General features: G+C 37.5%; 2 protein-coding genes across 2 annotated transcripts; one reads left to right on the plus strand and one right to left on the minus strand.

The window, feature by feature from the left end:
- Window positions 1-2,864: 2,864 nt before the first annotated feature.
- On the minus strand, window positions 2,865-18,730 carry LOC140166027 (ubiquinone biosynthesis protein COQ4 homolog, mitochondrial-like). Its single transcript, XM_072189400.1, has 7 exons — window positions 18,667-18,730; window positions 12,103-12,277; window positions 10,747-10,941; window positions 9,350-9,446; window positions 6,952-7,054; window positions 5,471-5,697; window positions 2,865-3,122 (listed from the first exon to the last, which is right to left on the minus strand). Exons 1-7 carry the CDS (start codon window positions 18,673-18,675, stop codon window positions 2,954-2,956), a joined length of 975 nt encoding a protein of 324 aa, XP_072045501.1. The 5' UTR covers window positions 18,676-18,730; the 3' UTR covers window positions 2,865-2,953.
- Window positions 18,731-18,783: 53 nt separating this feature from the next.
- LOC140166028 (uncharacterized) lies at window positions 18,784-22,414 on the plus strand. The gene is made up of 3 exons (XM_072189401.1): window positions 18,784-18,997; window positions 20,747-21,342; window positions 21,990-22,414. Exons 1-3 carry the CDS (start codon window positions 18,866-18,868, stop codon window positions 22,084-22,086), a joined length of 825 nt encoding a protein of 274 aa, XP_072045502.1. The 5' UTR covers window positions 18,784-18,865; the 3' UTR covers window positions 22,087-22,414.
- The last annotated feature ends 2,333 nt before the right edge of the window (window positions 22,415-24,747 follow it).

A 24,747-nucleotide genomic window follows, 5' to 3' on the forward strand; every position in this document is an offset into this window, starting at 1 on the left:
ATCAATTATATTTGCACGACCCATGACCCAAAATATGATTCATTATCACTTCGCTGATTTATATTGATGAAGTGTATGATGGAATTTTTAAATGCATGCTGCACCCTAGGGTAGCTGTCTATTGCCAGTAACTTGTTCACGAATGCTTTTCGTACTGGCCATATATAGGCGTCAACATAAAAATTCGAAGGTTTAAGATATTTTCTCAAACTATCAAGGGCTAACTTAAGAACCACTGAACCAATACTATTGTCTGTCCAAATAACTTAGACACCCGGTTTTTAGGATATATTTCGAAAAGTTTTCACTTTGGAAAAAAGTCATGAAAGAAAAGTTGCTAAACACGGTCAGACCTAACAGAAATTATTAGTAAAGCGATGAAAAATATTCTTCCTTGTCTACTTTTATTCAATTTTGACTGATTTACAGCAAGATATCTGGGTCCAGCCGAATATTCCTAATGACTTGAAACTTTTGATGGGATAATCTATTTACAGTAAGGGGTGTTTGAACATTGTAATCATGCATATTGATCAGTGATTCCACCCTTTTTTCTTTGATTCTTTTACTAATTCACAATAATGGCGGTCTACTCAAATGCATTCAACAAAAGCATGTTTGCAATCTACAGCGAGAGGTCGTCTCACACACATAACAAATACACTACGATCAAATAGGTTGATGACAATATTTGATTGAATGGACTGCACTGTGACATGATTTCGGTGAAGGACACCGGTTCAAATCCTTTGTTTGGAGCCAATCAATAATTCCATGCACAACCTCTATAACTCAAAAGATGTCACAGTTGGTGCATATCCCTGGTGCATTATAACAAATGATAGAGCAAGTTACTATGCGGCTGGAGTGTATTGTGAATTATACTCCTCACCAATAACATCAGAACATAGTGCATACAATTGGTATTTTCTTAGAATTGGGCCAAGCCAATAGCATGCACAGAAGAAGATTCAAATACCGCGCCGAATTGTTGTAATTGGTTAAGGGACAGCTGGGATCACTTATAGTTAATACACTAAGAATAAATATGCCAATTAGAAACACTGTCTGCATTTTATGAACTGAATTATATTTTTCATTTTTATAAAATGTTTTTGGTGAGGAGTATAATTGACTATTCACCCATTCACTATCCAAAATCACCATACCTACAAATCTGTATAATGAGACCTTCCAAAATAATGGTACCCAACTTCTACCAGATTATTTTTAAAGTGTTGAGAAAAACCTTCCAATTTCAATAGAATTTCTGGTAAACTCTCACTCAATGCTTTGGAAACACAAAAATCCCGTTAGGTCTCAGTGAATGTTAACACTTTTCTTTCATGACTTTCTTTAAAAGTGGATATTTTTTCAAATAAGTAACAAAAACTGGGTGTCTAAGTTAATTGGACAGACAATAGGCTTGTTTGTACTAACACCTCAAATAAAAAAAGTCTGCAGTTATGTAACCCGTCCTACACTAAAATCTGATCTTGTTATGGCAATTTGATTAATAAGGTCATGTGCATAATCTTGTTTGCTCCAATTTGATACATCATCTTTCGTGTTGCGACACATTTTTTACGTTGACCCCCCTAAATTTCAAATTGACGCCACGGGAAAACGAAATGGAGTATGAAGCTCAAATTTTCAATTTTCAGGATTTTACTTTCTCATCAGTATCTACCACCACACAGAAAAAAGAGGTGCTGGGGTGCACATCCCTGGAGTTGATATGGATTGGCTCATATAATATTATAGATCCTTGCTTGTAGCTGCAGTCTCCATGGCCAATTGGATTGTGCAAGCAAAAAACGCCTTGCTTGGATGCAGGAGAGTGCTCAATGCTAGCGGCTGATGAAGGTCCTGGGGCCTGAAGAGCAGCAACTTGGGCCTCCAGTTCACTCAACTGTCTAGCCATGCCATCTGATTAACATCTGCTTTCTTGGCAGGCTTATCAAGTTGTTGCTTCTCCAACCTGGACAACCCTGCTGCTTCCTCTATGCGCATCTCCTGCAGCAAAGCAACGGGACTCCATTTCCTCTGGCGACACTGCAAGGTACCCACCAAGCAGGAGTCAGCTCTACTGTCACTGACTTCCCCACAGGCAATGACCCTGTCCAAAGCCTCTACCAGCCAGGTTAAGTGGGTTGAGGGGGTCTCACCTGCTTTCTGGTAAGTTTCCCTGAATACCAGATACACCTCGCCAGTCTCGCAGGTGACCCTGAACAGCTTCCTTAAATGTATAATTAGCTCAGGGGTAGCCACTGATGACCTGGATGCCAGCAAGATATGCTATATTGCTCTAGCATATTTTCAACTGTATATGGCCATAGTGGTGCAGCCTGTCGAAGCAACATGTTTCTGATGCGTCTCAGCTACAGACACATTCTCATGGTAGGGCTATAGTGGCTATAGTGGTGCAGCCTGTTGAAGCAACATATTTCTGATGTTTCTCAGCTACAGAAACATTCTCAAGGTAGAGACACACCAATTCACCAACATGAAAGGGCTCAGTCACCCACCTTTACACAGTATTTTTGTGGGACATGAGAGCACATCAGACACACCAAATTGCATTCTGAATATGAGGAATGTTCTGCTGATATCAAATAATTTTGATTTTTTTTTAAATTTGAGATATGTAACACAAAATTATGGCAAATTTTTAAAAATTGACATTTTTGACATTTAACTGTCCTCTAAGTAAACTTAATAAATCTAATGATATGAACTTAAAGTGTATGTAGCTGGGGGGGGGCCAACCTTCATATGAAAATTTTGATCTTTTGTATTGAAGATACACATGAAGTTTCATAAAAGACCATCAAATTTTTAATAGGTCTTTTGGGAAACTTCATGTAATTTGGTGTGTCTGATATGCTCACAATAAATACTGTGTAAAGGTGGGTGATGGAGCCCTTAAAATATTGGTTTCTCATCTCATCTTTCATATATATGTTTTCTTTTCATCAAATGTTATCAAACCAAGTTCCTGCCTTAGTTCTTCATATGATTGTTCCCACCTCTTTTCGTAGTAAACATTAAGAAGAAATCTGGCAGATGTTGCATTTCTGATAGCCCATGGTAGGTACATGCGAACAAGCTTCTCATATTTGCTGAAATAAGAAAAGAAGAAGTATTTAATTTAAACAACTAAGTCATGCCATTCAGTGTTATACAGTAATACAGGGCAAGTTGCCTATCAGGGCTTAATGAATATGGGGCAATGGGGCAACTTAACCCTGTATTTTCTAAAACAGCTCCTTTATAATAAGCAACACCCAATGGACAGGAACAATTTTTCTGCAGAAAATTGATGAAATAGCACCCACAAAAAATCACTCCTTTGATCCCCGTTGACTACATGTACAAACATATTTTACTTGTAAAAAATATCATTATGAAGTAATATTGTCTATTTTTCTTTTGCTCGCTTGTTAAACCAACTTGATAAGGAATTGATAGACAGACCCACACTCACTAACTCACTCTCTTTGTTTGTCAGTCAATCAGTCACTCACTCATCCATTCACCAGTCCACTGCCCCGATTCTTTTCCTTTAATGTAGGAGATTTATTGTGTAATAATGGTTTTATAAATGAATGCATGCAGTGTTACAAAAGAGTAAAGGGCCATTTGGGGTCTGAAAATCTATAGGCCCATGTTAATTTTTACTGTTCCAAACTTAATTGTTAAATTTACACCTAATATATGTTCATTGTTCATCAATTTTAACATTGCTATGGTAGAATACTTTGGTTTAAAAATGTATAATGTTACACTGGTCCAAATTTTTGTGACACTTTTTAAGAATCAGACTAACAAATCGACAGATAATGCCACATACACATAGCAGGGAACTTCAACTTGCAGGGGTAGCGCTAGAACTAAACACTCCAGTGTCCGCAAGGACCCCCGAACTTGCAGAAAATTAAAAAGTAGGGGTCCGGAGTACAGTTTGGTGAGTCAGAGTTGCACAAATGCAGCATAAATAGTATATCTGCAATAGTGCTAGATTGAAAAAACTGGGGGTCTGCAGGGACCCCTGAACTTGCAGAAAATTTAAAAACAAGGGGTCCTAACTCTATTTGGGTGGGTCCGGGACCCCAAAAAGCAACCTAGCGCTACCCCAACAGGGAAGGTCTTGATTTTGAAGTCAATATTTAGTCGGTCTACACTGGTCCGAAATGTTGTGATACTTTTTATGTCATCAGACTCGCAAATTAACAATACTGCCGCATAACTTACATATTGATCTATTTTAAGATAATGGACAAAAAAACCTGTTCATACATACTCACGATATAACGACTTTTCTGATTGGATTTGCGCCCTTTTTTGCTGGTCATAAATACCGTTTATGACCAGTACATGAGGGCATAAAAACAAGCTGCGCCACGCAGCGTTGGAACCCAATTAACGCGAATCACGATTTGCTAGTGTTGCGTACACGCTGAATGTCACCGCGCCCATCACACGCGGGCGCAAGAGATGAACGTTGACTCCCGGCCGTTGACCTCATGAGCTGCTTCCTACAAGTAGGCCTACTCATTTTCTCCCATTTTTGAAGGAAAACGGTATGAAAATGTTATTTAAACTTATTATTTTCATTTGTTTTGGATTGCTAACAGTGTTCAGAATGTTGGGTATGTATGGACGGGGTTCATTCATAGGATTTCGGGCATGATCGTTGATTTATGCCCTCGGCTCACGCCTCGGGCATAAACAGCGATCATGCCCTCAATCCTATGAATGAACCCCTAATTGATTGCTCCCACAGACTTGTACAACCCAATTTGAGACTGTCTGTATGTAGATATCATGTTCTTGGACCCACAATTCAATTTTGACAAAAGTGTTAGTTATGCCCTTTTGCCATGGGAGGGCAGAATAGGTATTAAGCCAAATTCATGAAGCAGGGAAGTCAGCATTTAGTCCGTCTTCCTTACGTATTCTTACATGATTTTGACAGGCTTTAGGCTTGAAGGCTGCCTTATTTCTCATGCTTAGTAAATAGCTATTCGGATCTATGCACAAGCCACAACAAGATATCAAACTGAAATTGGCTTGTACAATACTGATAACACAGACGAGAAACTATACAGACCATTCACCAACTGGCAAAGTCCAGCATCATCTGTGAATGAGGGCCAATCCTTACATGATGCTTGACATGAAAACGCTACTCCCATTCTGCACCTATTACTGCATAGCACTTTTTTCAGAGCACAGGCATGACATTGTTCCCGTAAATGTACATAGGCACCAAAGCTGATAATAAACTATAATACAGCTCCATGATAGCCTCAAATGGTGTATGTGTGACTTATTAGACATGCACATTTGAACTATCGACCCTCGTGAATATGCGATAATTAACAGCATACAAAGTGCAGGGACTTTGCCTGTTGGTGAATAGTCTGTAATGTTCTTGTCTGTGACTGTAAGCTCTTAATACACATACCTTGCCGACCGTAACCTTAGTGGACCAAACACAGCTCCCAGAGCACACATAGGTAAGCCAGTCTGTATCATTTCAAACCATTTCACTGCAATTTCTCCTAGCATTGTAGTAGGCATTCCAAGCAATGTATGGTGTAAATCATGCACTTCCCGGTATCTCTGCATTACATAGCCAAGCTTGGGGTCGTCTACAAATTGAACGTTTGTTCTTGAGTCTGCTGTGATATTCTGAATAAAGTGGGGATAAAATAATACAAAATTAGGGTCAAAGTTCATATGAAAAATGAAATGCGTCCATAGCACCAAGATATGCTGTTTGTTCTCAAGTCCACATCAATCTGAGGCTATTGATGGATGTGTTGATACTACACTTTATTCCGTACAGTACATGTATTGTTATACAGGGCCTTACTACAGGCTGTATGCATTGTAATGTACAAAAAGTAGCCCATGTTCGGAACAGTAACCTCAGATTGTGCACTGTCTGCAAGTCCAACACCTAAGAATGAACTATAGGATTGTGTCACAAGAGGATATGCAGGTCCAATTTCATTTTATTGTTTCATACTGATTACAAAATAACCTGGTAAGATTTGACTGACCTGGTAATTGTCCACTTTTGACCCTGAGTCCTAGATACTTTCTAGACCAGATTGATAGTACTTTCTCTCAAAATTCATAAAATCTTACAAGACTTTAATTCAAGTTCAAACCTTAACAGTTTCTTTAGGATGTATGATTATGCAAATAACACATTTTGAGGGGCTTGTCACCTACATTATACTGAACTCCCCGAAGTGAATCATAGCCCCAGTGCTGGTCTGGGGAGAAAGTTTGGTCCAGGGCAGAGAAGATTTACAGGCATTCCCATAATAGTAGTGAAACATCCGGGTATATCCAGTCTAAAAATTTCAGTTGAATGAACACAGCTGTCAACAGCATGATGATTCTCCGTGTACACTGTGTGAAGAACGCCCGCAAGTGCGTAATGCGGAAGTGAATCCAACCATGCCAACTCACTCATGATTGGTTAGTATATTCATTATTGTATCCATGGTCGTGCGTTCGCGTTGTACTTTGTAATACGCGACATGCGCTCGCAGTTGGATCGCATACAGCTGTTGGCAACTGTGTTCATTCATTTGGAATTTTTACCGATTTCTTGTACATTCAGGCTATTATTCCTCATTCAAACAAGGGTCGATAGTAAAATAAAATGCTCATTTGAACAGAGTATTGATGTAATTTTCAGGGATCATCTAAAAACGCTTATCGACCCAAGTTTTGGACATATTTTGGGTGTTTGAAATCGTGACTTTGGAACGGGAATCAACAGTGAAGAATGTTGTGAAACTCTGTGATTATACTGACTGGTTCGCAAGTACCCGGATGTTTCACTTGTACCAATCTTCTCTGGGTCCAGGGTACCTTGCTTGTTTTCAGGAAGAATATACCAATATTTTGGTATCATCCCAAACTTACATTTCTTGTCATAAAGTCTATATACTCCCTGCCAAATGTGCCTTTAGGAAGCTCTGCTAGGTACTTCATATCCACAGTGGAAGAGTTGATTCGAGGCTGCTCTCTTTGAAGAAAGGAAATTGTTATCAAATTAATAATTTTAATTATATAACTCTTACTAAAATAAAGAAATGATGGCTATCACAGCTAGGACATCTATGTAGACTGCCAGAAAACATACCTACCAGAAAGGCATGACAGAATATATGCTTCAAAATAAAAAATACTTATAGGAAAGCCAAAAACTACTTGGATGTCTTTGATCCTAAAAGAACTAAATGAAACTCTTAATGTCAGCTGAAGAAAAGGTTGCAAATCGCACCAGCTGGAATAAATTTATTGAGGGCACCATGTTAACAGACGAACAGCTTACCTGATGAAGATGATGAATCCTTACTAAGACCCGGGGGATGGGTATTCGAATTACATTTTGATAGGGGTGTGCTGCTGGAACTCTGAAACCCTTACCCATATTTAAGGATTTTTTTTACCATAAAAAAACCTGGCTGATTTTTCAGTTTTTGACAAATTTTTCTCAAATCAGGACCCATGCTTAGGGACAGGGTTTACTTTAACGCACAAAACACGCGTTCAGGTACTTTTCTGACTCCTTCAAATCCATAGTCCCAAAGTCCAATGCGTACAAAATCTTGAAAACGTACGCGTTCAGATATTGCAAGATTTGAATAGAGAAACGCCCGATATTGTGCATTTATTCTCGGCTCTTGGCATTTAGGACCTATACCCCGATATATAGGGCCCATCAAATTTTGTCAGCATCGATCCATGTATGTTTTAGTGATTGCGAGTCTCTAAAATTGTATAGTGTCAGTTAGAAATCTTGCAAATTGGGTTTGGGTCCTTTTTTCTGTTTAAATGATGCACCAAATATGTCTTTAATTTTGCAACTGATGGTTTTCCCTCTCAGGCTTTTGACATTTGCCAATTTAGGCCCTATGTTTAATTATAGGTCTAATGGGGAAAACGTGACAACGAAAGGCTTTATGGACCGTCATTTCACAATTTTCGGCTTTTCAACTGTTCAAACTTAAATTTTACACAGTAATAGTGCCAAAATGGTCCACCAAATCGCTTCAATTAGGTCTTCGTTTTGCAAAATTTTCCAAGTTCTAAGGGGGGAAGATCACCCTGCGTAGTTGATAAACAAATGGCCACTTTCACTTCTGCTTTCGACATTTGCCAATTTATGTTTAACACAATTTATAGGCCTACCATAATAGGGAAAACTTGTCGTTCATAAAAGACTCCATGGTCTGCTCATTTCACAAATGTTCGGCTTTTTTAAACTAAAATTTTACACAGTAATAGTGCCAAAATGATCCACCAAATTGCTTCAATTATGTCTTCATTTTGTAAAAGTTTCTTACTTCTCAGGGGGCATTTTTAAATATTAATATTTTCTTCTAAAATTGCCCCCACCCCCTTCTGACTGCTCTAGATCCGCCACTGAATTCTTTCTGACTCGGGGGGGGGGGGGAGTGAAAAAATGTCTTGAAGTATAGTGAATCCAGCACCATTTCGAGAAAGAATAAGTTTATGGTACAAAAGAATTTGCCATTTTGAAACTAAACTGTTGAAATATGGGGAAAAGTGGAATAAATTCGCGCGAAGCCCACACAAATTTGCACTTTTGGGGCTAAAATGGCCAAATATGAGGTTAATTTGGTCAGAAACCTACATACAGGCGTTAACATTGGGGGGTTATTGTATGGACCATCCCCCTGGCACACATATTGTTAAAAATGTCTTCAAAAATAATATTATAAAAATACCCCTTGGGCAATGTTTTGACTCCTTCAGAGGAAAATTCACAATTGAAAGGGTCAAAAAATGTGAAAATACCCCTTCAGCAAAATGCTTAAAGAAAACCCTGCTTAGGGATTTTTTAACCTAAATATGGCTGATTTGACAGTTTTTGACCGATTTTTCTCAAACTGGGACCCATGTTTAAGGTTTAAACAATATAGAAAGAACAATGGAAAGAATATTTTAATTCAATGAAATATGAAGAGTCCATGATACTTCACCTCATGAAAATATTCTTTTACATTGTACGCACAAACATTCAATATTTGTATACTATTCGTGATTGCACACCAGCTTTCTAATTTGTAACCAGTGTAAACGCTTAAACAAGTTTGCTTTGCACCAGGGACACACCCCACCCAGATTGCATAAAAACACTCTGCTCAACACTTTGACTGCTCAGTACCCAAAAGTGGGTTAAGTGTAATAGCTGCCCTGTGAACATTTGGCAATTTACACACATATGGCAGTTATAAATGGCAGCTATTACACTTACCCACTTCTTGCAATGAGCAGACAACTTTTCACTTACTGTAAAATTTGCCTTCCTTCAGGGTCAGCTAACATTTTTTGCTGTATATTTCTCAATGCAAAAGGACCGGTAGTCTCTCCTAATGTTGCTATCATATCTACAGATATAAAATAAAATTTAAGAAAAAAATCATATCATCAACTTTAGGTGACTGGTGCAACTCAGATTGCAATTATAAAATTATATATGCATACATCTTATATAGACAATCTACCAAAGCTTTTGAACTGCGCGCACATGACAATGACTGTCCTACTAAAACTAAATAATAATGATTTCAACAGAGTTTGTTACAAAACAATAAATATACTCCAATTAAAACGTTATGCACGGGAATTGGCTTTCTATATATTCCACCTAGAGGTTACACATATTTTAAGATTAGTAAATTACAAGTTCTATGATTTGTGTAGCGATTTGTAAGAAGTGCATGCCCAAATTGTAAAATTCATTTCAAGACCAGTCTATGTTGGACTGAGACTACCAAAAAGTAATAATTATTTGATGTTTATCATGTTTTGAAGTTCTATATGAAATGTTAATGAAATATGATACCAAGAGAACTGTATGTAGATGTTAGACTGTTTGTGTTTGATTTTGGACTTCAATATCGACTCATTTGGACAGTATCCCCTTTGTGTCTCTCTCAATTCTCTTTTTTCATAATACGATGCGCCGCCAGAAGTTGCTTTGGTAGTCAAATTTTTGACTCCAGAGTCGACATCGCCGTTCTAGCTGCTATTGAATTTTCACGCGAGTGTAATAATAAATATGTTGAAAACAGCTCCACGAAGGATTCCCTGTGATCAATAGATAGAAAATGGATCTACTATAGTTGTAAATTGTTGTTTTAGTGTGCATTCGCACGTAACATCATTATAATGACATTTAAACCCACAATGATGCATGTTCCTGTATTGTATTCGTATTACGGGCTTTGGATGTCGACTCATTTCCCATGATGCACTGCGTATTTTGGCTTCGAACCAGCGACCGCTGGAGGCGCATCGTATTGTGAAACGCGAGAATTGCAACGGGTGCTGGTATGATTTACCATTACCCTCCCCCAGAGAAGATATCTTACACTTCCCACAATGCATTTCTTCCATTTCAAGAATATGCACTGATCTGCTCTCCAGTGCAACATGGGTCGATAGAGTCAAAAGGTACCTCAATGAACAGAGCACATCCAGACCTTGCAAACTGTGTTTATTTAATGACTATCGAGTATCGACCCATGTTTAGCCAGTGTATTCTCAAAATGAAAACAAGAGGAACATGTACAAAGAAGTTGAGGAGTCATTTGATGAAACGAGGTAATGTATCATGTTGCAAAGGTATTCTGAGAAGTGTAAGACATCTTCTCTGACCCTCCCCTGCCTTGGACAATAACTTACCTGCTCTATATGGATCATATAATGACATACAAGCCGAGCCAACAGCTAAGAGACTCTTCTGAAATAATGTGGTAGGAATGTGATCTTTATACAAAATCTCTTCCTCGCTAGAGTCTTCAGAATCTGTAAATTCCTGTGGATCTTTAATGTCAAATGCATTTGCATTGAAAAGAAGGCTTTCTGCAGTTTCTGTATCTGTAAATAACAACAGCAACAAAATTGTCATTAACACAAGTAAAGTACTCAAAAATGTAGTAAAAAATTTAGTAAATTTAGGTGAAAGTTTAATTTTCAAATCAGTGTCAAATCAGGAAGTTATATAACCCATGGGGGAAATTAAATACAAACAAATTTAGGGATAATACCTTTTAAAAGAGGTAATGGTGAATGATCATTTGTGAGTGGACACTACGAATGAGCCGTAAACTCGGCAAATTGTATTCTGAGATAAAGTGCAAAATGTGTGTGAAGGTCGTATTCATAGGTGTCTCAATTAGGCGCGACATGTTTCTCATTTGATAGCGTTTAAACCAATCAATAATCCTATTGCTGAAGAGGATAATAATCTTCTACATGTATAAATCATTAAATAGCTCTAGTCTTTGTTTGCTTTGGCTAAATCCTGTTCAAGTGGTGGGTTACAATTGCATTGTATTTTGTCTAGATATGTATAACCAACAATAACAATGAGAGGACATTCCTGAACCTTGTTGACTTGGGGATGATTTGAAATGACCGCCAATTATGACTTTATTACCAGCAATGTGGAAAAAGAGACACACGTAGAACTGAAAAAAGGTACAATTTTGTTGAAGGAGCAGAGTTCAACAAACTATAACCCCGCTTCTATACTATTTTAAAGCCTATGATATATATTTTCTAAACACGAAATAAAACAAAATTGACCAGGGGCCGACTTTACGGCTGGTTCGTAGTGTCCAGTCACATTTAGAAAAGGTGATCATGCAAGATTTGGTTGTTATAAAGAGAAGGCAAGGAAGACCAAGGATCTGTGGATTGACTAGGTTAAGGCACTTGTAATGTAGGGTGTTCTCTCTAAGACTAGTAGAGTGGACTGGGTGAAGAGCGTCAACTATATATCAGCCATAAGAGTAAACTGGGAGGGGGGGGGGTCTCCATAGGTAGATTTTCAGTTGAGACCAATCTGCATTTGATCAAAAGTGTCCTTAAAAGCATACAATTAGGGCAAATTTGGGTGCTTTTGAGTGTTTTTTGTAAAAAATTGGTATACTGATGGGTAGCAAAACAGCAAAATAGAGAAAGTCATCATCGAAAAGTCTGAATGGCACATCCTCATGCAAAATTGTTTTTGGAGGTGAGTCATATAACACTTACCATGTTTTGTTTGATTTTCTGCATCTGATTTAGTAGATGAGCACAATCTCCGATGAGAAATGACATTTTGTTGAGCAGGAGACCTTGTATTACCAATACAATGTCTGGCTGCAATGCATTGAAAGCACAATTGCCTCATTGTTGATGGCTTCAGAATAAACCCCGACATAGTTGCCTGAAATATAAAACTAGAGAAAAATTTATATGTTGAAATTAACATATCATTACTGGTAAAAAGATATAAAGTGGGGGCTTATTTTATCTTTTCCAGCCAATTGACACTTAATTTAGGTGTAATTTATCTAGGGTACAATCTCTACAATGGAAAGTTTGCTATATCTTTGTAAATATACAAGCTGTATCAAAATGATTGGTACCCATCAGTTTTCATTGATAACGGATGAGCTTGACACATCAAAATACATCAAAACACGTCAAAATTTGTAGATTAATAGTAAAACAAGTCATAAACTTTACATTCTGGACATTTCAAGATTATCCACTGTTGTATTTGGAAGAGGCAGGCTTTTCAATAAACATCTTAATTGATGGGTACCAATCATTTTGATACACCCAATGATTGATTGTAAAAGATTTGGGTTTTAGCGTTCCATATTTGAAAGAACTGTTAATGTTTAATTGCAATATTTCGAAACTACAAACCAAAACTGACTGGGTGCTATGTAAACCGAATAATCAGTCCCAATACAAAATTTACTTGCTGACATTAATCTGCATGAGATTGGGCTACGAGTTTTGTTACCAAGTTGGCAATAGTTAGCATGGTATTTAATTTAGGCCTATATGATAGTGATAATTTTTAATATGCATTGCAACAACAATTTACTACGGGTAATGAATTTCTCAAATGCTGACGATTACGCTGCCTCCGGTAAGGAATGTTCACCTACCTATGGATATAGTATCGTATACCAGTTCCAATAATTGAAACTCCTGGCTCTGACCGGGAGTTCCAACAGGTGCTGTGTAGGGGTGTGTTTGTATGTGTTTAATGTGCAATTAGCCGTCGGTACGAAGAAATCGTTGCTCCAAAAATGATTGCAAATTACACATTTGTAATAATTTTTCACCACAAAATATGATATGAAAACACAGGTGAGAGGTGAGCAATGTATAAATATATGGAGAGGTCAAACAGGTTGTTAATTATTGTCAATTAATATTTTGCAACATTTATAATGAAAACATTTAACACTGAAGACACCCTATGGCACCTGCTACAACTTGATAACAAGTCCTCGTCAAACGTTCCAAATTTGTAGTTACTACAACTGATCGTATACATGTGTTGTTGCAATGCATATTATAAATCAAGATATTTTTTGCCGGCAGAGACTATACAGATTTATTAATTGAAGCTTACCAAAGGAAGTTTTAACACACAGTTCTAGTTCTACTCAGCCCTCGAATTAAGGATCTGAAGGGGCACGGCAACTTTTTTAGGGCAAGTTGACAATTGCCTTGGATTTCCATTGAAAAGCGAGGCAACCGGCAATTTGTAATATTTCAAAAGGGCATCACGGCAACTGTTTAAAATTTGAGAAGGGCACCAAGGCAATTTCTCAAAAGTAAAGAAAACGCACGTTAGCAATCATGATAGATGATTTTAGTGCTTATCGAACATTGGTCTTCAAATATTGAAGTTCGCAAGTATACAATGCGGAAAGAATTGGGGAATTCCCTTTTATTTCAGTCTGTAGCTATATCGATTTGGATTTGTGTGCAGGGTATACCAGAATTATTCTGTCCTTTCTAACACCAAAGGTTAAGGTATTTTCCTTAAAATATTGCAAAATATAAATATGCAAATTAGCTCATTATAATATATGTAAATGCTACATCAGCATCCCCTGGACATCATCAGCTATCACCACAAGCATTAAGCATAAAGTCATTATAGTCTACTCTACTGATGAGCTTAATCATGTTCGCAAATATTTTGATATGAACGTAGGCCTATACTACAAAATATTTAGTGACTATGACTGAATGCACTAAAAATATGTTTTTAATGCAATGATATAACACAATAGATTTGAAGTTGTTTTACTCCATCAGACGATGATTTTGGGCAAAAAAAACCAATTTAACACCATGGAATTTATAATCAAGTCTAAGTGAGGGTATATATATGAATCCAACAGATATAAGAATTAATTCGAAAATGTCCAGAAATCAAATAATAAATTATCTTAATTAGGCATAGTGTCCTTTCAAAAAGGTCATGGAAGGGAAAATAATAAATGTAAATAGAAGTCGGCAAGACTCATCACAAAGGAGTGCACAAAGGGGTTGTCGGCAAAACTGTCTTCTGAGGTCAGCTTTGAGTTTAGCATAGGTGTCCCTTCAAAAGGTCACATAGAAGGGGAAATAAATGTAAATACAAGTCGGCAAGACTCATCACAAAGGAGTGCACAAAGGGGTTGTCGGCAAAACTGTCTTCTGAGGTCAGCTTTGAGTTTCGCATAGGTGTCCCTTCAAAAGGTCATAGAAGGGGAAATCAATGTAAATAAAAGTCGGCAAGGACCTTAGAACTCATCACAAAGGAGTTCACAATGGAGTGGTCGGCAAAGTCCTTTGAGGTGCAGGGCACCGACGGCAACTTCTTTAGAGGGCACGGCAAGTGACTGCCGTCGGTAAAAGACATATTTTGAGGGCATTGCGGCAGTGGGGTTGGGCACCCACGGCAATATGCCGTCGGTGCCGTGGGTTAATTCGAGGGCTGGTTCTACTGGATTTATGGGTAGACAACTTACGTTGTATCGCACCCATCAGACCGTTTGCCTCCTCCATCTGGAATTATCTCCCTGAAGCTATTGTCAATGCTTCTTCCCTCCAGGCCTTCAAATTGGCCATCCAGTCCCACCTCCTCTAACCAGTTCACTTAATTTATTTTTTGTTTTATTTTATTCTGTATTGATTATATGTATTTTCTTGTAATGTTCTGATTTTAAGGGCGTACTCAGACAGGGTCTAATTCTGCATAAAACCGGGCAAAGTTATTTCTATAGATCTACTGCGCATCATTGTATTGCATCGTAATTTCATTTGTGTCTATGCTAATTATGTTTACACAACATGAACTCACGTGTTTTCAAGCAAATTCGCCGATAATAGGTGATCAAAAGCGATCGGAATGTTACAAAAGTACAGATCGTATTCAGCTTACTTCATATGAGATGATCTTTGGAAAAATACGGCATAATTTGTCTTGGTGTTTGCGGAATGCCATGCAGTAAAATATTAATACGTTATGGCAATTCATGATTGACAACTAACAATCGGCGTGTCCTTCAGTATCCACCACTGTCAATTTCTTATCCACTCACTAATCCTCACAAAAGCTTTGTGTTGATTACGTAATGTGTGGAGGCAAATTGCAATAAGTACAATGAAATAATGAGTAGGGCGGGCTCCGAGGCGGGTTTCTTCTTCATCTTACGTAACAGTATTGTTCTCCAAAAAAACCGGAAGCTTGTCGTTTGGAGCTCTAGCTGAAATACAGCAAGATAATGTAAGATAGTAAATGTAAACCTGTATTTTAGCTAGAGTATCTCGAAATAGGCGTACTACACCCATATACTGGTTTGATTGGTCTAAATAAATATTTTTTCATTTATAGCTAGGCGATATATGCACGGATCATGTGAAATAAAAAAAAATATGAAAAAAAAGAAGAAAAAAAGTGCTTTTAAACAATTGTAGTAAGTCATTTTAGCCCTATATATATTTTGTTTACTGTATCCTAGTTACTCAGATGCGTGTTTCATAACAAACCATGATTTATTCTATTCAGCATGTTCAAGTAGGGTACATGAATAGAATACATTAAATCCTTTGTTATACTCTCTATAGAAAATCTAGTGGTGCATGCAAAATATATAAACACTAACACAATGGATGTATAGTCATTAGTCAATAATATTATAATGTGTTGTTAGGAGAAGAAAAGGCTATTAGGTCACCGTATGTCAGGTTATAGGTCAATTGGTTCAGGTCAAATTTAAGCATCAATTTTGAATACACATGTGAGAGTTTGTGATATCATAATGAGGAATAATTTTGATATTCTGTCTTTAACTGGATATATATCGAGAAGTGCAAGGTGGATCTACTAATATACCTTGGGATGTAAATGGTGAGTACAATTTAGAATGCCTAGTTGAGACGGATTTCACAAATAAATATAAAATAGTTACCAAAATCACAAACGCGTTAAGCTTACGGAAAACTACCCAATATGGTGGTATAGGTGACAAGAAATACAATTTTTTCAACATTGCTGTAGTATGGTTGTGGTAACCTGTTACCTGTGGCTTAATTAAGTTTCAGTGAAATAATGTCGCAAGTTAAAAATACAAAATATAGCTCAACATTGAAAATAGAAGCATTTTAACCAGTTCCTTTTTTGATAGTTGTGGAGCACCAAGTTCATGAAGTCATAAAAGAAATCAGGAACCACTTATTCCCATTTTACATATCAACTTTATTTCCCTAATGTGTTAGCATCACATATCCAAAATTTTAACGAAAATCCGTTGATAGTAAGCTTTCCAAAATGAAGTGAATTTAAATCATCAGTGATGTACCACCTTTTGGCTTCTACTTTTAAAAGCATGTAAGCTACGTTGATACCGATGCCACCAATAAAACGAGAAGATTTGCCCTTCATTTTGCATACCACTTTGTCCAATTTTGTTTTGTAATTTCTTCACAAAATGCAAAAAAATGCAAAAAAAAATCAATGTGTGTAGTACCCCCTTAATGTAAGGGCAATCCTTCAATTTATTGTGTAATCAATATTGGATCTGCCTGGCCTTGTGCCAAATGTTATAAATAAATAAAAATAAATAAATCTTGTCCTCTTGAACCTACACATGTAGAGGGGTGAGGGTTGAGTGCAGATATCACTATCAGAACTGGGGATGGTCCCCCTTCTCTTTTCAAATTAGCTCCGACACTTTAACGTGCACAGGGATGAATCCTTCTGAACACAGAACCAATGGCTTTTTATACGTGACTTCCGAATAAAGGACGTCGCACATACACTACCTATATCTGCACATACTAAGCAGTGTATGGAGGCGAGAAGAAATTCTACAATTAAATCAATTCTGTGCTGTGATGAAACTGGACTTAATTGAAGGATTCCCAACCATATAGGAACTTTTTGGGAGGGAAAAGAATTTTCATAACCATTTATTTATTTACATACATTGTATAAACCATGATAAGGAAATAGTTATTACTGTTAATATCACAATGTATCATGATTTATATATGCTAGGCATGATCACATTCTAACATGTGAGGGCGGGCTTCATTAAGCTTCTTGTGATCCAAGATCCTGTCTTAACTGTGTAATCCAATAGGAAAATGAAGAAAATTTGGATTTTGACCCTCAAAACTCCAACCTGCATTAATTTTAGTAAAAATGCATTTGTGGAATACTATTTACTATCAAGTACCGTAGTGAAAGCCACATTTCATGAAACGTTAGCGCATTTTTGTAAAATGGCCCTTCGTGCTCAAAAATTTAGCCATAAAATACATACACACATCATGTTAAGACATAGACATAGGAAGCTAGACGTTCGCTTTTCGTATCTCTTTCCTTGTTGGAAAGGTATAACGTTGTGGAGATGGGAACATGTACCGTCATCCGGGACCTACTCTGCCATGTTTGGCTGAGTAACGGTACATGAACACGGTCTTTTGTGCCTATGTAAATTAGTCATTGTGTAAAGCTGTGTTTATACCTATGGGTTGCTCATCATCAGACTGAATCCTTGTCGTTAACTGCACAAGTTTTGTGTGCAATTCTAGAGAACATTGACCGACAGAGGGTGTCAATATAGGCCTACGTGTCGCTTTTGAAAAACAGCGATTCATGCGCATGCTCAGCAGGCAAATACGACGGCGATTTAGTACACTGATCATGCGTGCGATTCAGATTTCTGCAAAAGCGATTGAGTATAAATGCATCTTTACAAATGACTGGCGATTGTGTGTTCTCAAGTGGGTTTTATCATGTTAATTAATTAGTGACCTGACACACATTTGTATTGGTTCGATCAAGCATTGATTTTTTGTACTGGATCGTTCAAGCATCTCCAACAATTTTTTCAATGTAAGTGCCTCTGAGCTGGCCCTAGTGGAAGTAAAAACGGATACTATGGCCAGAGTTCTAGGGCTATAGGAAGCCATTGATAATGCTGGGGCACCAAATTTGGGACATTCAGGCAAGCACACTTTTCCTCATAACATTGCCAATTGTAGGCCTACATACACGATTGACCCCTCATTTTTTAAGTTAAATGATTCTCTTTTTAATGAAAACAATTTTATTTTTTGATGAATTTATTAAATTTCAAAATTTTATGAACATGCCTATAATTTATATGCATGTAATGATGTATAAATTGTTAAATTGTTAAGCTTACTTATTAAAAACTAAAGTTAAACTTAATGTCACAACCTCATAAAGCTTAACAATAACACACACAAATGAACAACTTTCTATTTCTGACCGTGTATACTTACCAAGAACATGAGAACTATTTCCGCGAGACCTACTGATTTTGTTTCTTTTTTTTACCCAGTAAGGTAAGCTCGTAGGAAAAAATTACTTATACAGCCTGTGTGCTTGCGGTTCTGACCAATCAAACAGCTTGAAATTACACATATGACACAAATTAACCAATCATAACGCTTGGCAAATCCAATATGTCTGCGCCCATGAATGAGACATGAGAATTATTATTTACTTGTTTACATCTTGTTTTCTGTGGCCTTTGTGATTTTCTTGCCCTTTAATTTGTTGTCTGTCTACAGTTTTGATTTCTACACATTACTCCAACTAGCATATGATTCTGTAAGTGTATGTATTAAACCGAGTTATTTTTTAAACCTTTTGTCATTTGTTAATTGTGGTTTGTGCAAGCATGGTTGGTAAGCTTAACATAAGCCTTTAGGCAAAGTAAAAAATAAAGCATGTTTCTCGTCCAGGTTTTGGAAAAATAGGAGGAAGAGGAGCTTTTTATTTTTATTGAAAAATGCCCTAAATTGCCCTATTTAGGCGCTTTTTATCCTTTTTATAAGCGTAAAGATTAATTTAAAAGCTGAAAAACATTGTTGTTTTGAGATGTCAACCCCTCTGGTCATCACAAAACCTTTCAAACACTTCACAAATGCTTCTAATACTATTGTAAAGACTTATAAAAAGAAGTTGCAAATTAACTTCTCTAAGTCTAACTGCAAAAAGTTATGACAGAAAGATTGCAAAATAAAAAGAAAAATGCAAAATCTTCAAAAAAGGAAGCGGGAGGGGACGAGAAACATGTTTTTTTATTTACTTGGCCTTATACTATAGTTTTCAGCAGAAAACTTCAAAGGTCTGTCAATTTGGCACAGTTTATGGCGTATACGGAAGTGTGGTTCCGATTGGCTAATTGAATCACGTCATCATCACATCCATGCATCATCATCAGCACCTCATTCGCTGGTCAAGCTGTGTGTAGCAACATGTGACCTAGTCCTTTTGACGCAATAATCAGACAGAGCAGACAAACACCACTGAAATAATTTGCTGGATGGTATATAGTCTATTATTTTTTGCAGTTAGTCTATTATTTTTTGCACTGCTAGCCGTCCAGCGCGTATTATTTTCCACAAGGTCCTATGCACATGCTTAACCCCTCGCGCATGTATACGCGACGCGATGGCTAACGCATAAATGGAACCTTGTAGGAAGCTTACAATAGATAATACAGATGGCTTCCAGAGAAGCGTGTAAGTAAGTGTTTAATACTGTTTATGGGTATGCTCTCGCGCAAGTGTTTATGAGTATGTGTGTGCAAGTGTACACACACACCCCGTGTGTATCATGTGTACGCAAATGTATATGGTTACGCGTGCATGCATGCATGCAGTTAACTGTTTATGGGTACGCACATGCGCAAGTGTTTATTAGTATGCACACCCAAGTGTATATTGGGGTGCGTGTGCAAGTGTTTATATAGGTACTCATGCAGTCATGCACGCAAGTGTATGTGGGCATGCGCAAGTGTAGGCCTACATGTATATGGGCACTAGTGTTTATGGATACCGAGCAAGCAGTAAAAATGTGAAGGCCTATATATGGGAAAATCCCCCAGTGAGCTGTTCTACACATGTGTATAAAAGGCAGAGAGTGGAATCGATTGTTGCGCTATTTTGTTAGCAGAGCCTTTATTTGCACACTGTTTCAACAGATCGGTATTCAGAGTGAATGATGTGATACAGAAATTTCTTGGGAGTATTTATTTTTGACATTTTGTCTGCGTAATTTGTTTTGTGCCCAGTCAAAAACATGGAAATTGTACTAATTTATTACAGTCGTTTTTGTTGCACGCATGGGCCATGATGGACACCCCTGGATTTGTATAAAAAGTTTCTTTTTTGCATTTAGCGCTACCCCTGCGCGTAAGTGTTTATTGGTACGTACACATACTCAAGTGTTTTATGGGAATGCAAGTGCGTGCATACATGCGTGGGTACACACATGCTCTCGTAATTGTTAATGGTATGTACGGTACGCTTGTGCAGACTATAAACACAGAACTTTATTCCTTTATCATTGCAGGAAATCACCATGGTAATCAAGAATCTTATACAGATGTACTCTACTAGCCATTGGAGACAACTTGTATTATTATCACAAAAATGCCGCAGAGCTACTGCTCAGTATGAAAGACATTTTACTACTAGTCAACATTGGTTTCATGGAAGTAAAACCTCAACCAGATGTGGCAATGAACAACAAGATTTGCTGATTAGGACTAGTAGAAATACCGCCATAGCAACAAATTTACTTTCCGGTTTTCAAGAAACCCTCTCATCATTCTCACTATCTCGAATCTTATTTCCTACTATGAAGTATAAAACATTTGGACAGCTTCAAAATCCATGGGTGAATTCCATCAGAAATGTTCATACAAAGAATAGATTATGCTCATCAAAAGATGGAGGGGAAGCAGAAGAGAGTAAACCGGACACTTTGGGTCAAATGGATAAACCAAAGTTCTACCTAGCTTTCACGTGCAAGGTGTGCGGAGAGCGAGTGAAGAAGACAATATCTCGCCATTCCTATGAGAAAGGTGTCGTGATTGTGAAATGTCAGGGATGTAACAACAACCATCTCATTGCTGATAATCTGGGCTGGTTTCAAGAAAGTGGAAAGTAAGTCCTCAATTCTATTACTAGAAGAAGAAAAAAGTAGAATCATTGACTTAAAATAAGAATTTCCTCCAAACAAAATAAGAAATGGGGGAAACGTCCACTTTTGGGACCAATTTTAAGCGAATTTCCAGATTACTCCCTTTCCCCATGGACTTGCCCCATCCCCATAAAACATTCACCACTTTCTCCTGCAAAACCTACACCATATATGGGTGCCTCCTCTGAAATGAGGCAGGGGTGGGTAATACATATGGCCCTCACTCAAACCACCCTGGCTGTGTTCATGTTTTATCGAACCATACGCCCAGCAAGCTACCACCACTACCAGATTGACCCAAATCCATATAGCTTGCATACATGTTCGTGTGCCCCTTGAGTCCACTGTAGAGTCCACTGTAATATCGCCAGGAGAACAAGAATGGAGGTGCTAACTGCTAATCCCTGCACCCCAGAACGTGCTCCCAGCATCGGAGCCATCCTTTTTTTCCATCTTGGGCAATCGGTGAGGGGCAGATCTTGCACCCTGTGCTTTTCTATCAATAATATAGCTTGTCATGTTCTTACCAATTTTAGTTGCATTGTGCTGAAATTCCAAAATCAAATATTTATATTTATATTCTATTTATATTCTATTTTCTCCCTTACAGAAACATAGAGGAGATCTTGGCAGCAAAAGGAGAAAAAGTAACCAGAAGTTTGAGTGATGATGACACTCTTGAAATCATGGAAAAAGACACCAATTGATGCAGTCATAGAGGAAGACATCGCATCATTTATTTATCCAAATAAAATTTACCTGTACAAACTTTTGGCATATAGTAATCAGTCATTGTCTCAAACTGTGACACAACTCTGTGATGTCATTCATTCTAATATTAAAACTTAAGTCAAGACCCACTAGATGCAGGTTGGAATTTTATGTGATATTCCAAACACAATGACTCGGACAAGTGCCTATCCATACGCTAGACTATGCCATAGTCGATATTTGATAAATAAAAATATGTTATTATTCATGATGAACGCATTCAGTTGAACTCGAAATTATACTGATATTTATTACATCAAAATACTAGTATAAAATGGTTATGAAAAAGTTCATATAATTATATTTGTGACAATAAAAGTAAAGTATACGTAGGCTTATCATAATGGCATAACTACCGGTATATGGTACTTCAATACTGAACAATTCTAATTTTGAATCTGCCAGTTTATTAATCGCAAAGCCCGAGTTAAAAATCGACTATGGACTAATTGGACTTTGAATTTTAAACAGGACTTTGATAGGGCAAAGTCCCTTAAACCGCAAAGCAAGTACAAGACGCGCTCATGCAACCTACTGAGAGTTTAATGTTCCGCCAACACAAAGGCGGTATAGTTGTGTACCATGTAGTTAATTTAATAACTACATGGTACACAACTAATACTCATGTGTTGGCGGTGCCCGAGGATTTAAACCATAACGAGATCTGGGCGACCAATCACAAGCCAGATCCATTTAAAGATGCATTACATCATGGCCAATTTTAGTAGGCCAGAAATCCGACAATCTCATCCATAGACAGCCGTGTTAAGCATGTAAACCGCAATCCAAAGTCAGTAGTCCACTTGGGAAGCTAACAAACAGAGGGAGTACGGTGACTGAAAAGATCAGATGTGAAAATCTATCAATTGTGCACAAATTAATTGAATCAGAGTTCTAAGCTTAAATGCAATAGCCAGAGTATGCACATTACTGAACATGTTCTTCGGGACTGTTATTGAAAATAAAGACGAATTTCATAGTTCTAGTCCAATAAAACAGCACTTACTGTGTTGACGTTTCGAAATCTGTCAGATTTTTTTATCAACACTGATGTTGTTGTGACGACCTTCTGTGTACAACTCGTTGTTGCTTAGCAACTTGGTTAAAGAGTTACAATATCTCTGCTGCTATGAAGCCTCATTGCACCCAAAGAAACATGCTTGTGCACCCTAAAGATAAGTGGGACCCGCTCAACACCACAGGTTGTTTTATTCCATCCCTTGCAAGAATTGTAATGAAACTTATGTCGGTGAGACAGGGAGGAAATTCGGTAAGCGACTTGAAGAACATAGGGCAGAGGCAGATAAGGCGTGTGTTAATGTTCGCACGAGCAAACAGAAAAGCATCTCAATCAGCTACCAATAAATCGGCCATCACAGATCATGTTCTCGAGAAAGACCACATCATTGACTGGGAGGAGGCTAAGATTTTAGGAAAAGAGGCAGACATACAAACGATGGATCAAAGAGGCAGTGAAAATCAGACAACAGGGCACCACCATGAACAGAGGCGAGGGGCAATACAACCTAACTCACGTGTTTGACGATCTTCTGAAGAAACCAACTGGCAACTAAGCAACAACGAGTTGTACACAGGTCGTCACAGCAACATCAGTGTTGATAAAGAAATCTGACAGATTTCGAAACGTCCACAGTAAATGCTGTTTTATTGGACTAGAACTATGAAATTCGTCTTTATTTAGAGTGTGCACAGTTGGCAAGTGGACTACGGAGAAGTCTAATCCATACGCTGGCGAAGTGTAATAATTGGATTAACTACGTCTACCATAGCAATAGGTGAAAACAATTTTTGAATTCATCGTGCTGCACTACAAGCAGGTTGCACTCATCACCTGTATGTCTGCAATCACAGACAATACAGGTGCGAGTGATCAGTTCAATGGATATGGTTCAATGCAGAGGTACTGCGTGAACGTACCAGTGCAGCGTGGTATATTTAAAAATTGTTTTCACCTAATTGCTATGGTAGTTATCCGATTATTACATCACTTCGCCAGCATATTATGATGAGATCCTAGATATTAAATGCCCTCCCTGGGACTCCTCATCCCAACCTCCATGCTTAGACCTTATCTTTTTACAAATTTACAAACTGTACCACATGCTTTTCACACCAAGAAAACAGTCAACACAAGTATTTATTTTCAAGTAGTTTTATTTTGTACATAACCAGAAGCAATAACTCTGTATTCTGCAATGAAATAAAATACTCATTCCCAAAATTGATAAATGTCTCTCATAACATTTCGATTCTCTAAGGCATAAATGCTTTGTTGCTCTGCAAGTAAATATAATTTGTAATTGTTTTTTCAAATTGGACAATATTTCATATTGGACCATATTTTCATCAACTTTCAGTTTCAGAAAACAATGTTGTAACAAAAAAAATGATTTTGTGCTTTTGGAATTGGCGAGTTGTATGTTATGCTAATGCCACAACAGAAAAAAAGTATTCTGGAAACAAATTCATAATTGCATATTGAGGTACAATGGACATTAGACTTTACATCTTGAGGCAATTTGTTAATGGTTATAACGCAACATTGCAGGCATTCAAGCTGTAATACTGGCTTATCA

The sequence above is a fragment of the Amphiura filiformis genome, chromosome 12 (assembly GCF_039555335.1).
Source record: "Amphiura filiformis chromosome 12, Afil_fr2py, whole genome shotgun sequence".
Classification (NCBI taxonomy): domain Eukaryota; kingdom Metazoa; phylum Echinodermata; class Ophiuroidea; order Amphilepidida; family Amphiuridae; genus Amphiura; species Amphiura filiformis.

What these genes read in the sequence shown, in the direction of transcription:
- LOC140166027 (XM_072189400.1), bottom strand. An exon ending in ATATGATCCATATAGAGCAG is followed by an intron (nt 9,447 to 10,746) that starts GTAAGTTATTGT and finishes TTATATCTGTAG; the next exon opens with ATATGATAGCAACATTAGGA. An exon ending in CTAAGGTTACGGTCGGCAAG is followed by an intron (nt 3,123 to 5,470) that starts GTATGTGTATTA and finishes TTCTTATTTCAG; the next exon opens with CAAATATGAGAAGCTTGTTC.
- LOC140166028 (XM_072189401.1), top strand. Translation starts at nt 18,866, where the DNA reads ATGAGACATGAGAATTATTATTTACTTGTTTACATCTTGTTTTCTGTG. An exon ending in TCCAACTAGCATATGATTCT is followed by an intron (nt 18,998 to 20,746) that starts GTAAGTGTATGT and finishes TTATCATTGCAG; the next exon opens with GAAATCACCATGGTAATCAA. An exon ending in TGGTTTCAAGAAAGTGGAAA is followed by an intron (nt 21,343 to 21,989) that starts GTAAGTCCTCAA and finishes TCTCCCTTACAG; the next exon opens with AAACATAGAGGAGATCTTGG.